This window comes from Semicossyphus pulcher, unplaced genomic scaffold (genome assembly GCF_022749685.1).
Source record: "Semicossyphus pulcher isolate SPU_LCO1_2020_fin unplaced genomic scaffold, fSemPul1.0.p SCAF_18, whole genome shotgun sequence".
Taxonomy (NCBI): domain Eukaryota; kingdom Metazoa; phylum Chordata; class Actinopteri; order Labriformes; family Labridae; genus Semicossyphus; species Semicossyphus pulcher.
In genome coordinates this window covers 1,753,436-1,781,411 of record NW_027211691.1, presented here as the reverse complement: position 1 = coordinate 1,781,411, position 27,976 = coordinate 1,753,436, and the positions used below count along the sequence as shown (strand labels likewise).

The window sequence follows — 27,976 nt, the reverse complement described above, 5'->3', positions numbered from 1 at the left end:
GAATACTTCCGCTGGCGAGCGGCTTTAGACATTAAGTTATGTGGTAACAATCAGCTGGTTGGAGCGTTTCCTCAAAAACTCGAGGCGCACAGAGCGGGAAAACGCGAGGCGCTCTGCAACTCAAAAGCGGCACGCAAAAAGCCTCTCACTGAAAACAATGACAAAAAGCCCCCAGCTGCTTAAACGCGTTCTGTCTGATCGGGCCCTAAGAACGTTATCCATATCCATCCATCTTTTGTCATTTCCATAATATTGTATTTTATTTAACTGTTGTCTCTTCTACAAACGGCTGACACACTGGTCACACAACATTAACTCAGCACGAGTGTGCACGCACTGCCTGCACCACGCGTCTTCTGTCAAGTGTGAAGATAGGTGCAAGTTTTTGCGGCAGTTTTTCAGAGTTTCTGAATCGGACAGCCAGGTTGATTTCATTTTATGTATTTGTTCTGTGCAACAGGTAACATTTGCCCTAGGTGTGGCTGTTGTCAGGACTGTCTCAGGGAGAGCAGCATCCAGTCTGTCTTAGTTTCAATATTACAGTTTTATTTGAAAGAAAATGTCACATACAAATAAATATGGCATTTTGTACCTAACCTAAGTACCTTTCTCATATTGCCAGTGAATGTGAACATTTTAAAAAGCACTGTGTTAAGTTATTTCTGCATCTGCCAGCCGGCCACCACAATAAGAGCAGGCATGATATCAACTCCACTACAGGGGAGACTTGATGTTCTCTGCAATTAGGTGGAAAAAAACATGCGTCTAATATATCAGTATCAAAATCTGCAATCGGCAAAAAGGGTTGAAAAATATCGGCATATCAGAGATCGGCCAAAAATCCAATATCGTGCATCCGTAGTTTGTTTATATGTAGGACCCTTTTAAGTGGCTAAAGTACGCGGTACTCCTGACTTAGCTTCCGTGTAGGAACTGCAGCTTCTCCTAAGAGAGGCTGCGCTGACTGTTACCTATTGTACATGGTCCACTTATTGAGAAGTACCTCATACAAGCCGCATCAGAAGACCCAAACTATCCCTTTAAGATAAGTCCCTTTCTTTAACCAGAACAAGCTGTTACATCGCTCTCTTCAAAGCCACCAGACTCCATTCAAAAAAACAGTAATTTTACCTTTGAGAACACGGGAGTTATTTTCTGCTGCTGCCTCAATGTTTCGGGTTTCATGTGATTTTTGTGGCTTTGGTTTTTCAAATGGTTAATTTTGGATCGAACACAATAACACAAAAAACGAACGAATCAAGGAAACGCTAGGCCGACAACATCTGTCATCTGCAAGATAAAACTACTGCTTTTGCCAACAGAGCCTAACGTCCTGATGTTGAGATAACTAAAGTATAACTTAAAGACACTCTGTCACATGTAAGACTTTCTGTGTTGGCACTGAAATCTGAAAACAGAGAAAGAGGAGGAAAGCAGACAAGCGATTACTGAAATTTAAAGTAGAACACAAACAGTTTAAACCAAATGCAACATCGCGGGGGCCAGTATCAAGTGTTTTAAAAGGCTGTTAGACATGGCGTCTCTGTCTCCACAGGAAGCGTCTCCCTACCTGACCATTGGAATAAAAGTAAGTTAACAGAAAAGGAGGGTAGAACGTACAGAAACCCAACACAGTTAAAGCTCCCGCGAGGGGAAACCGACTGAAATGAAAACAAATGTCTACAAAAGCAAATGAGACCATCAGAGAGAAGATCGATGATTTCAATATATTTTTTAATGGAGCCTGGAGCGAGTTCCTGCTGCCAAAACAGCCTTCTTTTATATTTTCCACGACAAGAATCAACCTTAAGTGATACGTTTGTCTGCAAGCAGGATGAGATTTTTTGCACAGGACAACATCAGCGAGGAGATTAAATGTCCTCACAGTAGCTTTAAGCGTTTGAAAATTCAAGACACAGACGAGGTGAGTGGAGCTCAGGAAATAAAGAGAATCCAGGAGATTAATACATATATAAAGAGAGGTAGGGTGGAAGAGGTGAATAGAAAGGAGAAGAGATGTGAGGGGAGTGAAGACTGGCAGGAAACACCAGAACAGTGATATAAGACCCAGCAGGACAATAAGTAAAGACACCAAAGGAAAGGGAAGGGCAGAGGGTTCACCAAGCATCAGCACGGCAGGTTCTCTGCACTTTGCTGCACAAATGTTAAGAGCAATCAGACGCAATCACAGACCCTGAACAGCTGTTAATACATTTGCAAGGCCGAATGATAACTCTGTTAAGTCATCACATCATTGATGATTCTCTTCATGTCATTGTCAGTGCAACACAACCAGGAGAATCAGCTCAGTACATCTCTCTGACATAAACACTTTCACATGCAGATTTCTAACAGCCGACTCAGTAGGGTTGTGGATGATGTGAGCCAGGTTTTACTTTCTTCCAGACACAGTTTGATGTTCCATATGTTCTTTTTACTGGAATAAAGGGAAACATTTGATTTACACTGAGATGAAAGTTGTGTTCTGCCAACACCGTCAGTAAAGTCCTGGTCTCTCTCTCTTAATAAACAATATCTCTGCTCTAGGCATCACTAAGAGAAAATTAAAAAGACAAAAAAAATACTTATTGTTAACAAAATATGTTGACAAATGTTATTGTTGCTCACTTAATCTCTATTTACAGATTCTACATAAAAACGTATTTTATCACGGGAAGTGTTCTGGTTTCCGTTTTCAGTACGCTTGTAGTTCGAGTAATATTGACCAATCACATGTCAGCAAGTTTTGGTGTATGCAGGAAAAACAGCCTGTGTGGAGAACAAAAGCAGGCGGAACGTAATCCGCCGTAATGACATCACAGCTCCCATCAGCGTCATCTGACAACGATTAAGCTTCAAATTCATCTCTATAAACATCTGCAGTAAGTTCAGCCAACAATCTGCTCAAAAATTCCCTTACAATTTGTCCCGACGGCCGTTCAGCGTTTAGACTTCCTGACTTCCTTGAATGCATCAGAAATTATGGCTCCGTCCTGCGTTCAACAAACATGTCATGTTAAAGTAGTGTTCTTCTCCTCTTGAGGACAGACCTGACAAAGCTTCGTGTTGTTCCTAATCTGCATCATGATGTTGTTCTTTCAGCAAACTGAAGAGCCGTTAATTAAAGTCGATCACAAGAAAATCTGTTTCTGTTTGGGCTTCATCCCGCTGCAGTAAGCCAGAGTGCAGCCTCTGTGTAACTTCCTGTTTACAGTGAGACTGAGACTCAGCACAGACAGATGAACGGGTGCTCCTCCGGGGGATGGGACAAACCGAGAGATGACAGCGTTTATTTAGACGACACATCTGGAGGGAGAATTTACCTTTGACCTGAACACACGGTCGCTGCTCGAGCTGCTGACTGGACTGTAAACAATGCAGCGCAAGGAGGAGGAAGAGTTGGCTGGAGGTCGTTTATCGCTCAACGCTGGCTAAACCGGACATGCCCGACATGTTCACCGTCGCTCCCAGAGGATATATCGTCATCAGACTATAGCGATGGGTTTAGAGACTGTTGCTCACTTAATTGTACCATAAATGCAGAGACGGCTTTGGTTTAAAAGATGTTTCACAATCTTCTATAATATATCATTATAATTACAAATATATATTTTAATGATAGTCAATGTGTATTTATTCTTATTAGTCATATTTGCATGCAGCTCTTCTTCTGTTTTATGCTGAAATCATGGAAGAGAAATGTGTGTATATGTTACTTTATGAGTCTTGCTCTCATGAATACATTGGTACGGTTTCATTATTTAGACGATAGCAACAGGGGAAATGACAGATTTCCGTAGCTCACTTCCTCCCCTTTGCTATCATACTGATTACTGTTTCGGGAACTCCCAGGGAGGGGGAACACCACTACGCGTTATAAATACTCCTGTTTGTGTCTTGCAGTTCTCTCAGCAACTGCAATGCAGAGAGGAGCCACAACCCTCTCAACCCCCCCACCAGCCTCCCGTCTGTCGAGCTGAGCAGACGTGCCTCCTCTGTGGCTTTCCAATAAAAACCCTGTTAGCCTCACTGAAGGGCACTTTTACAGGGTGACAGATAATAAGGATTGGCACCAGAGGGGCAGAACTCAGAGCACGAGCAGCGGATAGACAGGAAGGAGGAATAGTAGGACACAGACAGATCAGACAAAAAGCTCTCTCTAAATATCAAAAGCCTTTTTAACATGACTGATGCAAAACAAAACAAAATAATAGATTCATCTAATCGAGTATCATTAGTAATGTATGGTAATCCCTCATGCGTTCCCACAGTGCACTCAGTGGGGAAATCGTGCTAGCACACATCTCTTTGCAGCCTGTTTGCATTCCTGCAGTTGACAATAAGCATGCTCCTCAGTCTGAAGGAGTCCTTCTAACCAGGCCAACAACCATTTTAGGAGAAGTGCAGCAGACAGAGGCTGCGTCCCCGTCCATACTTAAATACTCTTCAGTATGACAGAAAAAGATTCACTAAGTACGTTAGAAACATTATTCCAAAAATACCAGGATGTCCTACAACAATTGTTTGCATATTTTCAGCATGCTTCTCTGGCTGGAACCTAAAGCCTGTACAGAGAAGGACAAGTAAGTTCGACTGAGCCACTGGCAAATGAGACTCCCTAAAAACTCACATTAACTCCGGGGCGTTGCCGTACATCCTGTGTCACATAGAGCAGTCCTGTGTCTGATAGGGGTGCAACAATTAGGCGACGTGATGATGAGAGATGTATGATGACAGCATGTCGGTAATATGTGAGCATTTGACGAGACGGCACGTTGGACTTGTGTTCTCGATTTATTGTTTATATCAGCACTTTGGTTCGGCTTTAAACTGACAAAAACCTGATGTTGGATTTGTTATTTCTCTTGTGCATCAGTCGGAGCCAAATCAGCAGCGAAGTGTATTAACAGACAGATTTTTTTATGAAAAACTTTTTTGTCTTTATTGTTAGTGAGCAGACACTTAAAAGAACCTTCAACTAAACTTAGAAGCTGAGAGCTAAATAAGAGACATTAAGTCATCTTGCAATTTATTGTCTGATTAGTCGACTAATCGTTTCAATAATCGATGACCAGTCGACTATCAGAACAGTTTTTGCAGCCCTAGTGTGTGATATGCGTTCTCGTCAGCTCACATTAGGCACACACTCCTGGTAGAAATTACCAGCGTGTCTCGGACACTGCGAGAACTACTGTACTTCTAAAAAAACACTCAAACATTGGTTATAAACTAACCAGTCATGCACTCATGCATAACATCCGTCTCCTCCTCTGATGCCCGTTCCCGGGGGTTTTGGGATCATCTCGCATTTTAACCAACTTATTGTATGTGGGTATGTTATTTGTCATGTAACAAATGTGTCCATTCTGTATGTAAAATTGTCTGTGTGCTGTCCTGTGGGCCGTTTCGTCAGGTGTCCTGTAACTTTAAAATTTGTTGCATGTGTTTTTTTAAGAACCTGCTTTAGGACTACGAATGAAATGTAGCTATTGTGCTAATTCCAGCATATTTACTTTGAAGCACATTGCTGATAGGTTGATGAATGTGCACTGTCCTAATTCAATAAATTAGATTAAATTGAGGTTGTTTTTGAAGCTCATCTTTGTCCTAAACTGCAGATTGAAGCTTCCCAAACTTCACACAGAGATGATGGGTGATTGAGCTTGGCTGTGACACTGCTATGTCCTGCGAAACCACGCCCACCCAGCTGAAGAAATGTGTTTTTATGGCGTTGCCCAGACTAAGGCCATTCTGTAAAGTCTACCTGTTGGCAGCCCTTGAGGAAGAGGAAGAGGAGTCTCCATTTTCATGGATGGCATCACCATTCTGTTGGACTTCTGGAAAGGATAGGAGAAAAAAACTTAGCTTTCTGCACACAAGTGTCTATTTAGCCAAGTGATTCCAACAAGAAGATTGTGTTGATTGATTGTGATTGGTTGTGCAAGTTGTGCAGAGTATATGCAAGTTCATGAACGTGTTAGTAGCTTATATTTGTGCTTCCTTGTTGAGCATCATTTTCACATATACATAGTAAATGAAATTAGCAACCAAACTTTCATATAAGATAGAAGTACTGCGCTCACTGGTGCCATTGGCCGTGTTGCCGTTGGTAAGCGGAGCCAGTTCCTCCTCGTCAGTGACAGTCAGGCCATCCAGGTACACGGTCAGCTCTCCTGTTGGAACCGGGACTCCTTTCTGCTCCACGCTCAGCTTCAGCACCTCCTTCACATTCTCCACTGTGGAGCCAGAGCAGGGAGGGTGTAAGAGGAGGCATTACACCAACAGTAATGAAGCAAACCACTTACAAAACTAAGAGAAACAGAACAAATCGATCTGCAGTTAGAGATATCAGGTAATCTCAGCAACGTACTTGTTGTCATGTTGATTCTATTCAAACTAGTCCTGATAAATACGACCTTCATGAATCTGCTGTTCTTGGTACTTCAGTAATAACTGTATATGTTAACCACTTGCTCTTTGTATGCATTGTATTCTGAAGTTGGTTAATTTCGTACATTTCCTGTCATGCTGCGCCAAGGCTTGAATGAGGTCCAGCGTGGCTTTTCCCAGCAGAGCGTCGGCCTTCAGCGTGTGGTGACTCCATACTTTGAAATCCACCTGTGTGTGCGGTGTTACATTCCTACAGGGTCAGGGACACACAAAGAAACAAACACGTCTCATTCTTCAAAGAACTTTAAACAAACTAATGAAAGAAGGAGAAAAGAAAAGAAAAAAGACTGGTTCATCCGTTTCATCTGTCTGTGGTATATTATTATAGAATATTATGATAACATCATTAAACACAAAAACATCAGTGTTACAAATATTTGTATTACTGGCACACATGAGCAACGATGTTTTCAATCAGTGGTATTTTTAACCTTTTTTAATCCTGGAAGAATTCAGAAAACAACACTCACAGATTTAATAACTGTGTGAGAATCACTCTGCAAAAGGTCTGGGCAGTGATAGTGAACACATTTCAGAGTGGAGATTAAAAGAGGGAGACATGAGGCGACATATGAGCTGTGTGTATGATGTATATAATAAAATGTCTAATGCTTTATTGTGCATTTCATTTTGTCACAAATCAGTCTCTTTATGGCGATGTGGTTCATTATTTGGAAGATGCTTTATATTCTTCCACACAGCACAGAAGCAGGTCAGTGAAAGCCACACAAGCAAACAGAGAGGAAAGTCAGCGTGACAGAGACAAACCAGACAAAACCAGGAAGTTGCACCTAAGGGTGCTTTCACACCTGACAGCTTTGGTGCGGACTTTCAGACTTTACTCTGAAGTCCATTTGGACAGGGGAGGACACGCATTCCAACACCGGTGCGGACCAAACCATCGGACCATGGTCCACTCGGTCCGTTTCCAAGTGAACCACGGTCCAGTTCGATTCAGGTGAGAACATAATCTGACTTAAAGTGGGACCTAATACAGGAAGCAAACCAAAAAATGGTGCACTGTGGGTTAACAGGTGCTGACACTTGCAGAGACAGCCACGCAGCCAGGCAGCAAGATGAGCAGACGACAAATGTGGGGGAGCAAAGAGGAAATAGAAATATGGGCTGACCAATCGCACAAGAACACGGAGGTATTCAACTGTTCGGTGAAAAACGAAAGGAGACTGAACTGGTCGAACTGTGGAACGGTGTCGGTTAAAAGTAAAAACAACTCGGACAATTAAACATTAAAGTCTGCGATTCTCTCTCTTCTTGTTCTCTCTTAGTTTACTTCAGGGAGTTTTCCCACGTGGAAATTCTGACCATCCAGAGAGCAGTTTCCTCACGCATCAAAACTTTTGGTCTGCTGGTAAAAGCTGCCGTGTGAACACAAACCAAACTGGAGGCCAGAAAATCTTCTTCTGCTGCAGACAGGTCTCAACAACAGACTCAGGTAACACCTCTAACCTTGTTCAGCACCTATGTAGGTGTCCTGTCAAACAGTATGGGGACATGCTTAATTGACAAAAGCAGCAATCAAATACAAGTTATTTCTTGGGTATTCAAAAAAGACCTGTCAGCATGGCCGTTTTATTGTGTTATAATTTGCAGAAAATGTGCAGTTATCTGGATATGAAGTGGGGTGAGATATTTTGGTCAGCCCAAGTACAATTAAAAAATAAATCCACCATCCAGCACTTCCTCCTTTCTGCAGCTGCTTCCCTTCAGAGAAGAAACAAGGCGACAAAGAAAACATCTATTATTCCTGCTCCTTATTCTTCCAGCTTCTCTATTTTTAAGCATCTACCGCCTTCCTAAAACCTCACAACACTAACTCGTCCTTGCTGCAGGCTGAGCGGCTGATGTACTCGGCGCACATACTGCAGCCTCCTTGTGTTTCCTGTCCCCCTACACAGCACAGTCATTGTGTTCACGCTCGAGCACTTCAGCCTAAAGAGAAATAACCAGGATGAGAGCCTGAGCACCATGAGTAGGAGCGGCTCGCAAAACATCCATGATGCAAAGACAGGAACAGAAACACAGCACCACTCTGTTATCAGCCATAATTACCCAATTAAGACAATTAGCATTTACAATGACATGTCTCTGGTAGTTAGCAGAGCCATTAGGAAGCCAGAGAGCAGTGAGAGTCTGCTGTCCTGATACAAAGAGCTCTGTGTGGTTGTGCTGTATTTTCCTCTTGTTCATAGAATTATCAGATAAGCCACCTGAGGGTTTTTCTCATTACAGTTTGACTTTATGTAAAACACATATTTCACAACATGTTTCCTAAACCTCATGGTTGTTACATAAGGTATACAGACAGAAATAGACCCCGAAATTCCTGCACCAAAGCCAGCATACTGTTGCTCCATCTCTCTATCTACAGCTTTTATATAAGCTCGGGCCATCTGGAGATCAGCGCAGTCCCTCTCTCTTTAGCAACGTTCTGTTAAGGGGGAGTATTAGAAGACAGATGTTTGTGGTAGCCTCACAGTCCGTCTCTCATTTTATCTTTTGCAAATAAAAACGGACTGGGGATTCACAAGTTGTCTTACATTCATTTTTTAACCTCACTGCGAACATAGAACTTAACTTAATACATAAAATGTGTACACAGACACTCAAAGAGGAAAGGGGAGAGAGAGAGAGAGAGAGAGAGCGAGAGAGAGAGAGTCGGGACACTGGCAGTAAACTAAAGAAATAACACACTTCAACACAGACTGTAAATTGTAGCTTCTTACAGAGTGAGCCTCTCTTCCCATTTAGGACTGGAGGAGCTGTGAGACTTGACTGTGCGGCGCGACTCCCCCTCCGCTGTCACCTCCACATAGATGGCCGTCCCAAACAGGCTCTTCTTCCTCTTGATTTTGGCACAGGAAACTGGCAGAGGGTACATGAACGAAGAGAGGAGAGTAAAAGAGTAAATAAAGTTGAAACTCTTCGGGAAGTATAATGTTCTTTAACAGGTTAGGAAAGTTGGTCAAAGCTTAATATGCATACGCAGTCACACACAGGCTCTGCTAACGGCTTTGCTAGCGAGCAGTCTGAGGAAAGAAATGAAGTGCACTAAATGAAGTTCAGTGTGGAAACATTTCTTACCCACAGCAATTAAGTTAAATGTAAGTAGTGTGATGCTACTCATCGATTTAGTTGTCGTCATAGTACTAGCACCACGCTGTACCACAGTTTGAGCAAGGCCACCATGCTCGAGGATTGGTCAAAGTCTAACATCATTTTGCCGAGGCGCAAGGCGTAACAGTCCCGCCTTGAACTGGCAGTGTAAAAGGGGGTATAGAGGGAGAGCAGGCTCTTTTATGTGCGACTACATTTTTATTATTGTGATAATGATATGAAGTGTGATGAACAAATATTAAAGGGCCAGTTCAAGACCACGAGCTGTTTGTACAACTTTCTCCATAGCTACAGCGCCAATTGAAAATATTATTGCTTCTATGGATTACAGAGAACATCAGCTTTGACTGACTGGCTTTTTTTCAGGGGCGAACTGCTCCTTTAAAGAGTGCATATAAGCTTCAGCTCTTAGCTTCTCTGTCTATTTGCTGTTCCGCATGTTTTACACAACACCTGAGTTTGCAACATGTACTTCCTGAATCCGGAAGAAATCCAAAAAGCTTTTTTTTTTCCACTACTAAAATGACAGCAATTAATCTGAGAGTAGCTGAAAGCAGCGTGGACTTCATCTGATCGCATCAGAATGGTGTGAAAGCAGTTAGAAGTAGTTTGAAAAGGAGATGATGAACATGAAAGGTTATTGTGCTGCATTTCGCAATGATGCTCTTGCCTCACCCAACATGACTCGCCTGCTCTTGTCACGTACATCACATCCAGTTTGCACCAAAATCTTGCACGTTTAGTTCAGCTGAAGCCAAGGTGAATGATAACCAAGTAATCATAACTTTTTCACGTAATTACTTAGTCCGAGCAAAGATTCAAACAGCTGATTCAGTACGTCCAGCCGAAGAAAATTGTTTGACAGCTAATGTTACAGTGACTTAAAGCTATAAAAGGGATTGTTAAATTAACTGGCAAGTTTCCAGCCACTGAGTGTCGACACTGTCAACCCTAACTCAGGCACTGATCCATGAGGGAAAAACCTTTTATCACATGCTGGAAACATGACTCAGTGTGAGCTTTCTGAGGGAGTGACAGGATCTACACCCTGAGTCCGACCTGCCACTCCCACAGAAGGTAGCCTGCTGCGTGTGGACTCACCGATGGCATGGAGCTGTGACGTTCCTCTGTGGTTATGGCTAGACTCTGCTCTAGATGAGGCCGTGGCCATGTCATACACCACAGTGGGAAACCTTTAAAACCATAAACACACACAGGACATAAAGACGGTTAACTCACAAATCAGAAACAGGTGAACTCTGGAAGGTTCCATGAAGACACAGCTGAGAAGTGTTAAAGGCTGCTCCGGCTATTCCTGAACATTTCGTTGAGTTCATCCATTATAATTTTACATAAAGGTGGAAAAACGATCTATACTCACGCTTGGTGTGTGCTGCTCGACCCTCTGGTTCAGCCCACTCCGTGTCCCATGATTCCTCTGAAACAGAAACAAGATCATTCTTATGATAAAGCTCAAACGACCTGTAGAAAAAAGTCTGACCTCTGATCAGGACACCAATGTATACTTAGTATGTGTAAAACTAATGTCTCTGACGGCTTGGCTCAAGTCATCTCCAAATCTCTGCGTTCCTCAGAACAGTCTTCTCCATTCACAGCGATAAACACACGTCGTCCTCTCCGTTACATTATTACTGTGCTGTGATTGTATTTCACCTCACTGCTGTCTCGTGTAAAGGTCAGCTACATTTCAGAGCACGAGCTTCAGTCGGCCGTACTGTAAACACCACACAACAAATTCATTCTTCTTCTTCGTTCCAGTTCAGGAGTGCTTTGTGATATTTCTGCACTCCTATTTTCCTCTCAGTTCTTAAAGCAATCACATCTCATGCAGGCTGCTACTTCCTGTTTCTACTGCCAATGCAAAGCAGAATTTCATATACTGGAAAGTTTAAGGGGGCTGGTCGCTTAATGAGCTGCTTCTGCATGTGCTGTCTTTAAATAAAACGTTTTTACTTTTATTTAAATAATGAGGAGGAGAAGATCCTGAGGTCTCATTTGGTGGGTTACATAGTTGGAATATGAAAAGTGCTCATTAATTGTCTCAGCTTCAGAAGTCACATCACCCGCTGTTTCCTGATCGTGTACCAAGGCTCCAGTTGGGACCAAAACATTTTCTGATGTGATTAAATGATCACAGCAGCAGCAGCAGGTTGACACACAGGCTGGTTCATCACCCAACAAAGACCCCGAGCCGGAGCAGGCAGCTTTTAAGCAGCTTAGGAGGAACCCAATTAAGAAGATAGGGACAGGGCCAGAATTAACTGATCCGTGGGAAGACGACAAGGCAGTCAGCAAAGCTCGGGCTGCTATCCTGCTGCTCTCAAAGTTTCATACGGAGCGAGTTCACCAGTGATCTGCTCGGGATTAATCAGCCATTTCAGAAGGAAAGCTGTGAGTGAAAGTTTACCTTATTTTTAAACACACATCAATGTCGAATAAATGTCAAAACCTCCGCTAATAGACGTGTGTCTCTTAAGGGCAAAGAGAACAACTGAAACCAAGTTTGACAGAATATATTGAAGATCTAAACTACAGCTGCACCATTAATCAAATATTAACCCCGAACACGATTTTGTCTTCCCACGATTACATAAACATGACTGATGGTGACACTGACGTTTAAAACGCTCCGCCCGTGGAAAACTCTGCTGCATCTCAAATCAAGCGCTCCCTAAACTAACAGCCCCTCCCCCAGGGGGCGATGGAGAGGTTTGGGTGTCACTTTTGGGGGAGCTGGCGTGTCATGTGATGAGCGCCGGCCTTGCAGCGGCAGTTTAGAGCGGAAGAGGAAACAACAAAAACGGTCGGAGAAACTAAAGTCAAATGTCCGGAACAGAAGACGAAGAGCTGGTCCCCTGAAGCGGCTCGTCAGCGCTTGTTGGAGGTGTTTCAGGTTTAGGGCGAGTGAGTTAAGCAAGAGAAAATAATGTGCAAGAGGTCATGAAACCTGCGTCTGCGCCGCAAAGCAACACGACTAACTTGTTGAAGCAGCTGAAAAAAACAGCGCAAAGAGCAGCATGATGAGTGTGTGAAGGCCGAGAGGAAGAACGAGCTGCTCCCCGTCCTCCAGCGTCAAGTCAGACATCCAGAACAGAGACGCTGCACAGAGACACCCTCTCCTCCCAACTCCCAAAGACACACTGACATTACCCATGATGCACCACACTCAGGTAAAGAACCTGATTTTAAGTCTTAGTTTGATGCAAAATTTGTACATTAGCAGGAATGCAGCTCAAAGTTAAATGTTAAAGCAGAATAAAAACTGTGTCCACAGAATTATTCAATAATTGTGATTAATAATTTTGATCTCAATATTGATAAAAAATAATTGTGATTATCATTTTGGCCATAATTGTGCAGCCCTAACCAGACAACACAACATGTGTACACAAAACAATATGCAACAGGCTTTTCATAGACAAAACTTTGACTTTACATTATAAATATGTGACCATAACATCTTCCATCTCTAATTTAGATAATGGGGGTCGAAATGATGAAGCGTCACAGCAATGACTTCAGTCTCAGATCCAAACTACGACCCTGACAATGAGAAAAGGTTGACACAGTTTAACAGCCGTCCATACAGAGCAGGCAGGTGACAGCTGTAACAGAAACGAACTGGGGGATAAATGATGGGAGTGGGACGGAGTCCAGCAGCGGTCATCTGCCATCTCTCTCAACGGTCCTGACAAATGCATAATGAAAACAGTTATACGCCAGGAAATAGACCGTCCCGAAATGCCCCTGTCACTGCCTTATATGGACAGACTGACACCAACAGGTTTTATATGATCGATGAAATATGCTTCACAAAGTGGATGCATTACTAATTTACTAATGCAATAACTGGCATGTTGTCTCAGCTGTATTTTCTGTCTCTGATCGAAAGCGTTTACTTATTTAAACGAACAACAAGAGTCCCACAAAGTACAGTCAATAGTTTAACACTATATAATCCCACTGTCCCATCCAGGGACAGGTCATTGCAGGGGGGGCTGTAACATTAGGACTACTCTTTGAAATTATTAGACTTAGAAATTTGAAATATTTGCAACAACAGCTGCTTTATTTAGAAAAATCACCTTCTAATAATTGCACAATTATATGGTTGAAAATATGTCATTCAACTTTCATCATTTCTTTTGCTGATGGAAACCTAGATATGCACTGGTGCTGCACCAAATGTTTTGGTCATGTCAGATCAGGCTGTTCAAAACAAAGCTTCAACTATTTGTTCCCTTTCTCAGTTCAGAGTCACTTCAAACTCCTTTACCTGCCTACACGAGTCTCTTTTTACTTGTAAGTCACACTTTAATACCTTTTTGGTCATCCTTGTTGTGAAAACATCAGATTTCAACAGTCAGGGGAAGTTCAATAGTTTGTCCCGTTCATATCACTCTGCAGCGCCTCACCTGCCGGGCTACTGACGGCCAAAAAGTGCATCACAGTGAGCAGCAGTCGAGGAGGTTGTAGCTACGACCGTCTGGATCAAAGGTGGTTTTACTGACTTCAGTGACCGTCGACAGTCAGGGGTCGCACTGCCGGCATCGCTCTGATCACCAGTTCTATCACCCTTTTCTGCTTCAGTTACTGGTTTGTGGTTACTTTAAGAACTGGTTTAAACAGTACAGCCTGTCATGCTGTTACTCCTGTATTGGTCTGTGTACAATGAAGCTGCTAAAAAACAGAAATGCAGAGATTCGACAGACAAAGTACAAGTCAAACACAGTCAGAGCATAACTTCTATGTCACCTGGAGTTTATTCTGAATACCTACTGCATGCATGTTTCTGTCAAATGCTCATCAATATATCCTAAACCCAAAAAACATAAGCACATTACGGCATGTAGGGGCCACTTATTTTCAGCACGTTTTCTTTTTTAATGCAACATAACTTCTTCTCTTCACAGCATGAAGGAAAACAATGTCCTCTGTTCCCCACCGTGAACGGCACTTTGTCTTTCCATAATATCGTATTTTCTTTAGTTTCTACAAACCGCTGACACAAACAGCTGATCCGACACTGTACGCTGCAGGCGAAGTAACACGTATGTGTTGCGGTCCACACAAAGTAGTTCCAAATAAAGAGCCGTTCTTACTGAAATGTGAAACACGGTGAAATATTCAAATGTAGCGTACAATCGCTACCACTATTGATTTTTAGGTGAGACGTCTTTATGAGTGGAAACATCATGTGAAATTGACCCTATCTGCAGCAGCATATAGCCTAGCCTCTGTGCCGGCACTCCGGCCGGTTTCTAAACACCGGGGCCGTGCTGATCGGCATCCACTGCATGTAGCACACTTACTATTGATAAGTATCCCATACAACCCCACTTCAAACAAACCGAACTATCCCTTTAAACCTGCGACTCTGAGTTAAACGTTCACTTCAGCGGCTCATGAAGAATGCAGCAGCACTGAAAAACACAGCAGCTCAGTGATTAACAGAAAGTCTTCAATCAATTCCTGGCTCTGGATCTTTCTGTATCAGGTGTTTATGCTCCGCCTGCGTCTGTGTGGGTTTCCTCTGGGGGCTCCACTGTGTTGTGACAATCAACACACAAGTCAGGCGTGCTGCAGACCAGGGACGTCCTAATCAAGTTTTTCCCTCTTTGGTCCAATCAATACCAATATAATATTTCAATTTTCTACTCAATGAAACTCCACGAGCACATAAAAGTGATGTCGGTAAAACATACTCGACAACTGAAAAGCTGTGCTTGCAGGCTGCATCTCAAATCTCCCTCAGTGGTTTTTTCAAAGAGTCTTACGGCTATTTGTGAATGTGCTCCCTTCTGTAAATACTGATGTTGCAGAGGAGCCTGGGGCATCCCTTCTGAAGTTATTACATTTGCTATGAGCCTTAAAGTGGACAGCAGAGTTTGAGGCGTAATCTAATGATGACGAGCCATATGAATGAACAATTGGAATACTCAACAGGGTCAAGAGGGCATTTTAACAGTGAGATAAATTATTAAATACAATCATGATAATATTTGATTTACCAGCAGAATACAAGAAGCTCCCCATCAGAGCCACAGACATTTAACTCCAGTATTCTGTGCATTTGTCTGATAATGTAAAGCAGATGGTGAAGTTTAACTTCCTCTAAATGCCTCCATAGAAAAGCAGCTGCCTCCAGAGACGGGATGTGACAAATTGATGCATGGAAGACTTCTGCACATTTACCCGCTGTCAGCACATTAGTCATACACAGCAAGAGATAATATCCATTAAGTCTATACACTTTTCAATGCACTACCTGATACAGCCTCAGTCAGCTGAGAAACTATCTGAATGCAATGGTTATCTTAGCTGTATTAAATACTGTTTATGACCTGAAACAGATATTAGTATGCACTTTGGCTTATTGGGCAGACCAGCACTGCAATACTATGTATGATGAAAGGATATATTCATGATTTAACTTTTAGGAACCATTCAGAAAGACGTGAAAAGAGCAAAATCAATTTGTTTCTCCGTCAGTCTTTCCTGTGGGGTATCGAAAACAGAAGACACAAGCCCCTTTTACTCTACTACTTCAAGGAGGGATTATTACGCCTCTGTTACGCCCTGTCTTGTATGTAAAACACACGGAAGCAGAGTGGTGGGCAAAGTCATTCCTCCTCTGAGCCGGCATCGGAGGTAGTAACAGAGGCGGAAAGGCGTCAGTGTAAATAGCGGAGCCAGCAGGGTGGAACAGCGCCGTGTGTGTACGTGAAGCTGTTTGTTTACATGGCGCATGCCTTTTGCTTCTGTAATGCCAGAATGTTGTGTTACAAGACGCACTGGGGCGGCTTTATGTTGGCATTGCTTGGTTCAAGGTAACATGGCAAAGGCACGCTGGAGCTTCGTTACGGCGCTGTGGCAGAATTGCAATGTAAAAAGGTCTACAGATTCTTTACATCGAGATTGAGTAGAAAAGACTATAGCCGCTGGTCAAAAAACCCGCTAACACTCGGCTTTTTTGCTTAGTGGGAAAGGTTACAATCCGCATTCAGACCCGGGTCAAATGACTGCAGTAGAACCGGGTAATTATCGCCTGGCTCCGATGGCATTTGATGGTAACACAAAACCTGTGTCGACACGCTAATCTCCCCTCCCTTTCCGACGCGATGCTATGCTCTGTCGGTAACTTCTGTGACTCCTCGTCATCTCAGCTACAAACTCCGCCTGTCTCCGTCCGAGCAGCGCTCGAACATCGTTCTAAATTTGTCTGCGGCGAGTTTGATAAACAGACTGAATGAGTGATAGATACAATAAAGACCTAACCACCGTAACATCTTCACTGTTTACTAACCCTGCCTCCAGCGCGTTTGTGACGCAGCAGAAAAGAGAGCGACAGGAGGATACTTCACTGGCAATGGGAAAAGAGACAATCGGCATCTATAACCGGGTCCTCCCAGGTCTGAAAAACCTGCGTCAACACGCTAAATTTAGGTGGGAAAGAGGTGTATCAGGCCACATTGCACCTGCAACGCCAGGTATGTTGCGCCTTTCCCCTTCTGATGCACTTGCTGTCAGCTTCTTGAAGCTATATCATTTTACACTGCAGGAAAACTCAATCGTCATTTTAGTATTTCTATGTTCACAGTTTTAGGAATAAAATAAACACGTAGCTTCCACACAATCAACAACACAAACGCAACAAAAACCAACTTTTAACAACTTCTTACCATCTTTAAAACTGGTTTACATTAAAATATCGACAAGCCAAGCAGAAAGCATAACCAGCTCAGTACAAAAGGAAAGAGGAAAGTTGAGGTTATTCTGGGTTCCTATTTTGCTAAAATGTTAGAGAAGTACAGACAGGATAAGGATGGGATGAAGGAAGGATCAATTTAAGTCTTATCTTCACTATAAGGATCAAATGTATAATCTCTGACGGTTTTCTAAAAGGACAATGATAATAACCTAACAGGGAAGGGGAGCTGAATATGTCTAAATAAGAGCAGCAAAATGTGTTAATTTACTGAGTAGTCCTGAAAACAATCTTAATACTTGAATATACGTTTAGGTGAGTTAAAGTTAACCTGAAGTCCAAAAACAGACTAAACTAACTGGCCGCACTCATTAAAGTGAAAACCTTTTTATTGTTCTTTATTACTGATTTCTTGTAAACCGGGGCCTGAGAACCTAAACTTGTTCCCTTTATGTACAACCACGTTCTGGAATGACAATTAAAATACCTAAATCCTAGATTTTCTGACCTTTTCATAACTGTAAACTAATCTCTGTTTTCTGACTCTTGTTAGTTGTGACAAGCCATTTATCCAACAGTAACAGATTCATTTTAAATATCATAGTTGCAGCCCTAGTCTAAGTAGAAGGACCCTACCTTTCAGTCTTGCTTTAAGCAGTTTATATGGTAGCCTACATACACTATCTTCCTAAAATTCTAAAATAAAGAGACAATTACATAAGCCTTTAGTCCTGTGATAGTAAGCATTAAATGTGTCGAATCATCAAAAGCTGAGGTTAGAAAAGAACAAATAAAAACTCCTTGTGTCTGAGGTTTGTTCAGTTTTCTTGAGTCACTGTTTTTCATGTCCTGTCCGATGTGCTGGTCGGCCTGTAGAAAGAACATCCAGCAGTGTTGGTGTACGGGTGGATATGCTTACAAAACAGCCAGCACCCTGCTCAGTGCTAGACAATGCATTTTATATTTTGTGGTGCGTTTGTGTATCTGTGTGAATGCCAAAGCTTCTTCAGGGAAGATTGTTGACAGACCTCGGAAACTGGGATCAAATGAAGAGTATTAAAGTCCTCCAATTTCAAACATAACAATCTACAGAATAACATGAAGGACGGTCAGCACCACAGACGCAGTGTTTGGGTTGCTGGCACTGGAACACACCAGGACAGACCATGATGTCAGGGGAGGTGTTCCCTTACATGAAGTCTCCCTTCAAGCAGACACACAAGATCCTCAAAAATAGGCAAAGTCACCACAAGACTGAGCCTGAGTACATTCTAGTTTAGGTCTTTGTTATAGTCTTTTCTACAGATGAAAATGAACACAAACATCAACCCATAAAGGACACTTCAAATGAAAACATATAACAGAGGGCAGGAGAAGCTTCATTTTAAGCTGCCAGAGATTTAGACCACGTAGGGTTTCATAACTGCAGTATACTGACCCCAAAATTGTGATACCTACGTAGTTTGGCCTAAGTAATGAAGCTGTTATTGTGCCTTCACTTTCCCTGCGTACAGTGAAGCATGCTGTTTAAAGGTTAAGTGAATGACAATCTTTAACCTGGCTCTCTTTAATCTCAACAACAACAGGAGCTGTTAAATTCTCACAATTTTTCTTTACGCTGGCACGACACACTAGCTTCACACAGTGGCGACAGGCCACAACTCCCACTTTCCCCACAGCTGCTTCCTTGCTTTTCAAAGGTCAAAGTGAGTGAGCATGTGTATGTGTGTGTGTTTGAGAGAGAGAGAGAGGACGATTGAGTGAGAACAAACAAGTATATTTCAGAGCCAGCCAGCAAAAGTTGCTGCTCAAGTGACAGCTTCCCCTTCCAGTGTGGCACTAATATATACAGAATGTGACAAGCTGAGCTGTCGAACCAGGTTCATAGCTGACAGACAGCAGGACGCTCCTGAAATACAATAGCCAGGATGGTACAGAAAACCTTCATCTGCCACTGAAACAAATAAAGTCATGTTTGACCATTTCCTTTTCAGACCAAGCCACTGAGGGGAAATAGAAAACAACTGGGCCTAACTGAAAGGGATTCATAGTTAACTATGTTAACTCTGTGTCACACTGTCACAGTCAGGGACGTTTACAAAGCGAATAATACTTTGTTTGTGTCCAGTACACAGTATGTATAAGGTGGGTACTTACATGTTGTAGCACAGCTGTATTAATTGGCAGTGTGGTTCATGTAAGGCCTATGTTTGTTTACCTGGGTCTTCAGTCAGGTGTTGTGCATGAATAAAGAAAAACTTTACAGACATAATGTCATGTCATGGTCCTGTCAGCACCTATAAAAGTTGTTAAAGGTAGTAACCATCGTTATTTTCTTTCCAGATGACAAAGTTCAGTAAACAAGAGCATGGATTATTGGATGATAACTGAGCAGATTGCTCACCCTTTAAACTGTCTGTTAACCATACACTAACAACACCGTGTTGATTTTAAACTGATCATCACACAAACTCTGATATGGTTTAAAACACTGGCTAACTTTGGATAATCTACTGTCATGCTAATGTTAGCGCACAAAGTAAAAGTTGCTTATGTTAATAGGCAACTACTGGTTTTAAAATAGTCATTTCCTAAATATGAATGTTTAATGTGTTTATATTTGCAGCAGACATATCACGTAGGTACAGTATACCTATGATAAGGCTGGCTAGTCTGCAACGAAAGCTAAAGTTAGCTAGCTAGCTATCAAACAGCTAGCCAGCTAGCCTCAGAAAAACAACCCCCTTTTAACCGTTATTTGTTTGAATAAGTAGCTTTACGCTAGCTGAGTGTCATTCTAACTACCGTTATGATATGTAACTGCCTAACCAGATTGTAAAATCATCACACAACTGATATACTTGATGTGTTTGTGTGATCGTTAGCTATTTAACTTGCAGCAGAGCAGACACGGCTAGTTTAGCAAGCTAACGGTACAAACTTAGCCAAGTTAGCTATTATCCGATTGCTGCTAGCTAGCCGGCTTGCTAACTAATTTACTTAGCAGCTTTGCTAGTTGTCCGCCATCACAGAGCTAACATAGTCAAACAGTTTGGTTTTATATGGATTTTTAAAGAATTTGTTCATGACATTGGAGTCGTCCGTTAAGGTTTGAGTCACATAAGCAGCTGTGTTTACCTCGTCCGTCGTTCCGCTCCTCTCCTGCGTTACTCTCCGTGTCTCTGCGGATCTCTAACGTTCCGGTTGTCGGTAAAATGCCCCACCGTGCAGGCCCCACAGTCTGCTACGGGTCTCTTGCCATCTCTGTGCGAAAGCCTGCGAGCAGCAAAACACACGGGCGACAGGCGCGCCACCCCAAATACTGCTGTGTAATAACACGGGACACCAGAGTTAGTCTGAGTCACTAAAGATAAACTGTATGATGATGTTATTGCACAAAATGTGTAACCAGAAGATGTGATGGACATTCAGAGATAACCATATCTACATTTTAGTGTGTGTGCATATCATCAACAAATGTATTAAATATTCATAAACTGAGTGGTTTTTTTTTTACAGTAAATAAAGACACATTTCCTATTTGTTATGTGGATTATAACTTTGCTTTCCAGTTTCAATATTTCTCACTTTTTTCTTATTCCTATCTCTTTATTATTTTTACTATTTTATATTTTCTTATCTTTAAGTTGGCATACTCCTACATCAATCTGGCCTACGTTGATATCTTGTCTTGTAGTTTCCTTTTACATTTCTCAATGGTGTTTATATGATAATTTGGTTCTAGATAAGTCTGAAGGGTCACATGGGACGATAAAGGAAAGAAAACAAACGCTTCTGTATCCCAAAGTGTGTTCAGATTGTCTGATTTTTTTTTATGAAATACAGAATACTTTTCAGAATCTCTTTTAGCTGTAGCTTTTAACTTTTTCTGCAACATGAAGATCACATGCAGATATGTATCTATTCTCAGGGGGGTTTGTTCTTTGTCTGCATTTATTTCTGCAAAGACTTCATTTGCAAACATGGATTTCGGATCTTTTGTTCTAAGATGTATTTATCTTAAAGGGTTGCATCATGGCTAGTTACAGATACTATTGCACTTTGGCCCAACTGTTGTAATATGTTTTCCCTCTGCTGCACAAGCTGCGGTGTTTGGCTGCTTTCAAGAATGCTGTTGAGGTCTGGCATTGTTTAGTTGATGATGTTTAGATCCACCCAACACATTATCAGTAATATAACCTGTCTTTGTTTTTTGGTCCATGGACTGTCAAAGCTTGGCATATATGAGCCTTGACTCAGGAGTAAACAAGTTTGAGGTTTTTTAGATTTGATGTTTTGAATGCAGAGTTTACAGTGAGGTTTAGACTGAACCACCTCACCAGGCCGGGTTCCCATTATATCTGCTCTTTCCAAATCACTGACATCTTCTTTCTGCTAATTGTTTACTGTACCGCCAACCTGTTTATGTTTTTAATATTCAAGCTCTCATAATAACAAATGTCCCTTCTATAATCACAAGCTGTTGAGTGTATAAACATCCAGAGTCCATTCACGCCTCCATATACACTTTATAACATGTATTTTTAGCTTAATGTGCTCTAAATTGACTTTTAAAACAATAAAGTACAGATTTCTTAATAAATCTCTGCTATAGTGTTTTTCTATATTATGGAACATTTTAATATTACCCCACCTTTCATCTAACCTTCTGGTGTCTATGTTCACCAGGTATATACGAACGTCTGCTGGCCTGAATCTATTTAAATTCATCTGACTCCTCTGGTTTATCATCTCTGCACATTGCATATTCTCTCTGTATTTCATACTGTGAACTTTTGCACCCCTCCCTGGGCGATATCTTGCATATTCCTGCAGAAACTCCTTCATTACACGTTAAAAATTGATATATTCTACACGTTTCCTTATATTATTCATATTTTTTACTGTTGATTATTGTGTTTTATTTTAGTTTCTTGCCTGTTGCAGGAACTTGCTTTCTTTTCTTTTATTCTATTTCTATGTTTATCAGAAACTAATACTTTATTTATCCCCGGGGGGGAAATAACCAGAGTCTAAGAACAGTTTGTGCAGACTTTGCAGGGTGCATAGTGAACTTTAAATGCCAAAATCACAACTTTTGGTTCAATAATAATAATGATCAACAATGAACACCCGAGCACAAACAGAATTATTGTCTTGTGCAGAAAAACCTTCATCACAGCAGGTGCAAAACAAAAGTTGTCAAATATGTTATTGAAGTTTCAGATTCTCACGCAGACTGAGAAAATTTTCATTTTGATTTTTAATTGCTTAATTTTCTTGATAAAAGGAGATGGACAGACATGTAATTGAAAGGAAAGCACAGGTGTAATTAATGATTTATATTATTGATGGCTGGATGCATGTAGGAGGAATCGTTTTAAGCTGGTTTGTGCATGCTGGCTTTTGCACACCTAACTTGAACTGAATCATTGTTCATTTTCTGTTTCTGTTTTCTCTTCTACCTTACCTGTCGCACTGTCAACTGTTGTTCTTGTTGTTGTATCATTTGATTATTTTTTTCTGTATATTTTGATCCGTAGGCTTGTACATGGTTGTTTAATGGTTTAATGTTAATGTAAATAGTAGTTTAATTCTTGTGATACCTTGTTAATCTTTTTGTCCTTGCCTTAAGCGTTTGTCTTGTTCTATGTGCATGTGTAGAGCGATGTTAAACCCTTCTTTGTGCACACGTATCTGGTCAATGGAGCTGATTCTGATTGACAGTTTTAATCTCATATTGTCAGAAAAGAACAGAGTTGCAAATAAGAATCCCTATAAACACAAGGATGCTTGAATGAGAGAGCTGCGTGTTTGCTCTACATGATCCTGTCACAAAAATAAAATTAAATGAATAAGATTTAAAGCTACACTTATTATTTCTTGTGTAATTAACCATTCATAAAAACCATTCTCTCCTTCAGTGACTTAGAAAAGTTGATCAACGCTTTCATCTCTTCCCAACTCGATTATATTAACTCCCTGTATACTCGTCGTCCCTGTCACGCCTGCAACTGGTCCAAAGTGCTGCAGCCAGGCTGCTGACTGGTTCTAGGAGGAGGGAGCACATTAGTCCCATTTTAACTGCTTTTCACTGGCTTCCAATCCGCTTCAGGATCGATTTTAAGGTTGTGCTGATAGTTTTTAAAGCCCTGAACGACCTGGCCCCCTCTTACATAACAGACCTCCTCAGCCCTTACAAAACCTCCAGGCCCCTCAGATCTTCGGACACAGCTCTCCCGGCGGTTCCTCTGCCCTTATTTTAACCTTAGAGGTGATGCACTCTCTCAGTCAAGGCCCCTCCACTGTGGACTACCCTCCCATCCTCGGTCAGGTCTGCCCCCTCTGTTGGATCTTTTAAGGCTCGCCTTAAAACATCCATGTCTATGCTAGCTGTTGAATCCCCTGGTCCTGAATAGGCCTCCTGTTTAGATTGTTGTTGTGTTTCATTTGTTCAGTCTCATTGATGATTTATTATTATTATTATTATTCCCCCCATGTATTGCTTCTCTTATGCTTTGTACAGCACTTTGGTCAAATAATAAATAAATTGACGTGACTTAATTCTTATTAACATTATGGAAAGTTTTTATTCCTCAGTGACGTTATAAACAATATGTAAAAGAAAGAAGTCGTGCAGGCTGGTTGAAGGCGTTTTTATTCTTCATCCGGTTTTTTTTATGTAAATACAGAGAATAAAAACTCGTAACTGCTGCTCCTGCTGTGTGTTTGTGTGCAGACCAGCAGATGGCACCAAAGTACAGGTTCTTTCCACACCTGCATAAACGATCAGTCGGAAGGACATCAAAGTCTTGTTTGGCCTTAAACTTTCTAAATTGTTTGGACCCAGTGGTGCCTGTGACGCTCCTCTTATGGACCTTGGCGCCCTCTAATCACATGGTTACCAACCTTGGCGCCAAAATGGACTGTGATTTTAAATTGGATAAACAGATAAACTCTGTAGTTACATCTCGTTTTTATTATTTGAGGCTTTTATCAAAGATTAAGTTGGTTTTATCTTTTAATGATTTTGAGCGAATGATTCATGCTTTTATCTCTACTCTAGCCGCACAACATATTTGAACATCACAATAAAGGTCACTCAGCCTATTAAATCTAAGCTTGTTAACATTACTAACAGATCTCAGTGAGCATTCATTGATATGTTTTAATACTTCTCGCTGCAGATCAAGCATGGTGCTAAAAGGAAACAAATCTGTCCATGCACTTTAGAATTCTCAGTTTTCATGTGAGACTTTTCTTTTTATTGATTTGACATCCATGACTACTCGAGCCACTGAGACTCATAACAAGCCACCGGTAAGACTGGAAAGGTGCCGTAGATGCAGGATGTGACATTTGGTTGACTAAATACCGATAATAATAATAATCATTTGGTGTATAGGCTGCACATTTTTTACAGAGAATGTAAAAAATACTTTGTTTCAACAATGATAAATGAAAATGGAAAAAAGTGTTTCTTTTCTGGCAAAGCCACAGGGAGCCACCGGAGAGGGGCAGAAGAACCGCATGTGGCTCCGGAGCCACCGGAGAGGGGCAGAAGAGCCGCATGATGCTCCGGAGCCGCGGCTTCCCGACCCCTGGTTTAAAGGGACAGACCATTGCAGTAGCAGCTTGTTACAACAGAGAGTGTATATCTTAAAAAGGTTTTTTATCTTCTATTTATTTTCCTTATTTTACTCAAGTTACATAAAGTCTGCATATGCGTCTGTTTGAAATCATAGTGTTTAAGTTATTTGTCACGGTCTGTCTGGGATATTTGATTTATTGAAAACATGTGCACGTTGGCTGTTTCATACCATGTGCATATTAATGTCGATCTTGGTGATGGTGGTTTTATACTTTACATAACTCTTGTGTCATCTTCCTCACACAGCATTTACCTTGTAGCTTCTTTCCTCTTTAACCTGCAGTCTGCAGACGGCTCAGCTGTGGAGGTCTGATCTCTGAATACCTGGAGTCCCTTAATCCGCTTCAGCTTCGGAGACCACCTCTCAGAGGGTCCTGACCTGGGAGCTACATAACCTCCTGAGAACACAGATTTGTTTGGTATGCATTCCAGCTCCTCAGGATTAGAGGGACCTGATGTAATCGTACCAACGAATAAAGTCAACTAATTATAAAACTGCTCGTCTCACTGCCTGAATCTTCCTGAACTCTGTTTGCTTATTTTCTTTATTTTTACTCTGCACGAACAGTAATAAAGTCCCACCGTCCTCATACGAGTACAGTTAAGTCCCAATTAGCCAATACTATTGTTTAACTCTGTAAACCAAAATCAAATTACCAGTGTGACTAAGCAGAAGTATAAATGTTTCCACCACAGAATTTGATGATGTTTTGTCCCTTTCTCTTTGGTCTCAGGATCAGCGGTGAAATGATTTGGCAGCGATGGCTGCCGTCTTGTTTTTACCCTTCAGTGTAAGGCTTACAGCGGACATGCATCATTTCATTTACTCGGTTGTTTTCTCCAGATCTATAACAAAGCTGCACCACCGTAAAGTCACATGATCATAACTCGTGTCCTCAGAGCTGCCAAAGCAAAAAAAAAAAAAGAAACAGGCTGAACGTTCATCATCAGTGTGACCAATGGCAGAATAGCATGTCCTTCTCTGTAATATCACAGTGACCAGCCTTATCACGAGGTAAATGAGTCGATATCTGGAGAAAACAGCTGAAGTGACTCGTTATCACGGGCAAACAGAGCAAATAAAATGTATGGCTTGTCCGCTTAGGGCTTCCGTATTTGCTGACACAAGATGGCACGAAAAAGTGTCCCTGAATGAAGACAACAGGTTCAGCTGAATGAAGTATAGGGTGCAGCTAATCGAGGAGGGACACAGGATGTTAACTGTGTGGAGAAAAGGGCGAGGCAGAGACACTCGTCATGAAATACTGAAGATCTTCTGCTCCTGCATCGAGAGCCCTCTGACTGAACTTCTCTGTTCAACGTGCTTGGCGCAGAAACGGCACCAGAAGGCCGACACGGTCCTGCCATGAACATTTCATTTTGGATGATTTGACTTCAGTTTGTTCAAGACGAACGTGGAAACAAAAACAACCTTTGTTCAGTAACCTGACCTCTTCTTTCATTAATGCTCATCCCTATTACATGTGAACCAAGAAATAGAAATACACAACGCCTATCAATAAAATGTTTCTTAGTATCAACACAAGATTGACTTTTTTCCTTCATGTCTAATTTTCGAGAAATTACGAGCAAAAAAATGAGATCGCGGATCTAAGCGGCTGAAATGAGTCTCCTCTGCAGGGTGTCTGCGCTCAGCCTTAGAGAGCGGGTAAGGAGCTCAGACATCCGGAGGGAGCTCAGAGTCGCAACTCTTTCACATCGAAAGGAGCCAGTTGGGCTGGTTTCGAGCATTTGAATAGGTAGCTTCGGAGGTTGGCCTGGGAACGCCTCAGTATCTCCCAGGAGGAACTGGAAACAGGGCTGGGAAGAGGGACGCCTGGGTCACGTTGCTTAGCCTGCTGCCACCGCGACCTGGCACTGATAAGCAGAAGATGATGGATGGATGAATGGATGGACAAAGGCCCAATCCCAAAGTGCAGCCTCAGCAAGCTTCGGAGAGCCGGCCAGTCAGAAGAAAGCAGGTTTGTAGGGGCGGGGTTAAAAACAGGACAGAGCTGACTGAGTCGTTTCAGGCAGAGGCTGTATGAGGGCCTGCACAGAGCAGCAGAGTGAGAAACATGATGAGTTTTTTTCAACTGTAAATTATGCTAAGCTACTCCACAGGTATCACAAAGTGAAATATGAAGCTTGAAATTAGCATAATACCACCGCTTTAATAACCTTCCCCCACAGACGAAAGCCCCCCGGTCATTCACACACAACATGTTTAAAAGAGCCAACGCTTCTGAGTGAGCAGTAGAGTCTGGACCAATCCTATTTGGTGTCTAATTCTTGGTGTTAGAGATGCTCAATGAAAACATTGCAAATGTATATCCTGATTCAGTGTTGTATCTAAATTTGATTGATTGTGTTTTCTATGTTTTATGTTTTTTACCTGCCTGCAAAGCAAATTTCCCTCAGGGGACAATAAAGTTAAAGTTGACAGGAAGTTGAAAGTTGAAAGATGATTTGGGTTTCTCAAAGACATCTGACTTGTTTCTGAATATCACATAAACTCTACAAGTAGCAAAAGGTTCGCACCGGCTGCCCCAACTTCAGAGCAGATTAGTGTGAACAGCATCTCATGCTCCTCGGGTGACCCCAGTTCCAAAGTTGTTGTTCACACTTGATGTGTTCAAAGGTAAGTCGTAATGCGGAAACAAGATGACTGCTTCAAAGATGTGTTCTACTGTATTCCTCAGAACTAAACCAGGTCAGTCGGCATAAACAGCAAGTAAAGGTCACAACCATATTACAGATGGCATGTGAACTGTTTGAGTTGTTTCTCCGACCTTTGAGGACAGTCATGGGAACTTTAATAGAAACTGTTTTTCATTCTGAACCCCTATGGATGCAGCGACACACTAGGTGATGCTCCCCAGCCTCACATGCTCCTGGAAAGGTCTCATTTCCTGAGATGGAAAGAGTTGGACGCTACAAAGAAGATGCTTTGTATTTTATTATTCAGAACAAATCTAAGTCTCTCTGTGACGACTAAAATCGATCTGCAG

General features: G+C 41.8%; 1 protein-coding gene across 1 annotated transcript in view; it reads right to left on the bottom strand.

The window, feature by feature from the left end:
* Window positions 1–20,575, bottom strand: part of LOC138595739 (NEDD4-like E3 ubiquitin-protein ligase WWP1) — a 37,794-nt gene extending 17,219 nt beyond the window's left edge. The window contains exons 1-7 of the mRNA XM_069667133.1: window positions 20,453–20,575; window positions 10,967–11,023; window positions 10,687–10,778; window positions 9,195–9,333; window positions 6,516–6,640; window positions 6,084–6,236; window positions 5,765–5,837 (exon numbers count right to left, since the gene is read on the bottom strand). Of these exons, the coding sequence (XP_069523234.1) occupies window positions 5,765–5,837; window positions 6,084–6,236; window positions 6,516–6,640; window positions 9,195–9,333; window positions 10,687–10,756 (560 nt within the window). The 5' untranslated portion in view covers window positions 10,757–10,778; window positions 10,967–11,023; window positions 20,453–20,575. The remainder of the gene's footprint in view (window positions 1–5,764; window positions 5,838–6,083; window positions 6,237–6,515; window positions 6,641–9,194; window positions 9,334–10,686; window positions 10,779–10,966; window positions 11,024–20,452) is intronic.
* Window positions 20,576–27,976: the final 7,401 nt, after the last annotated feature.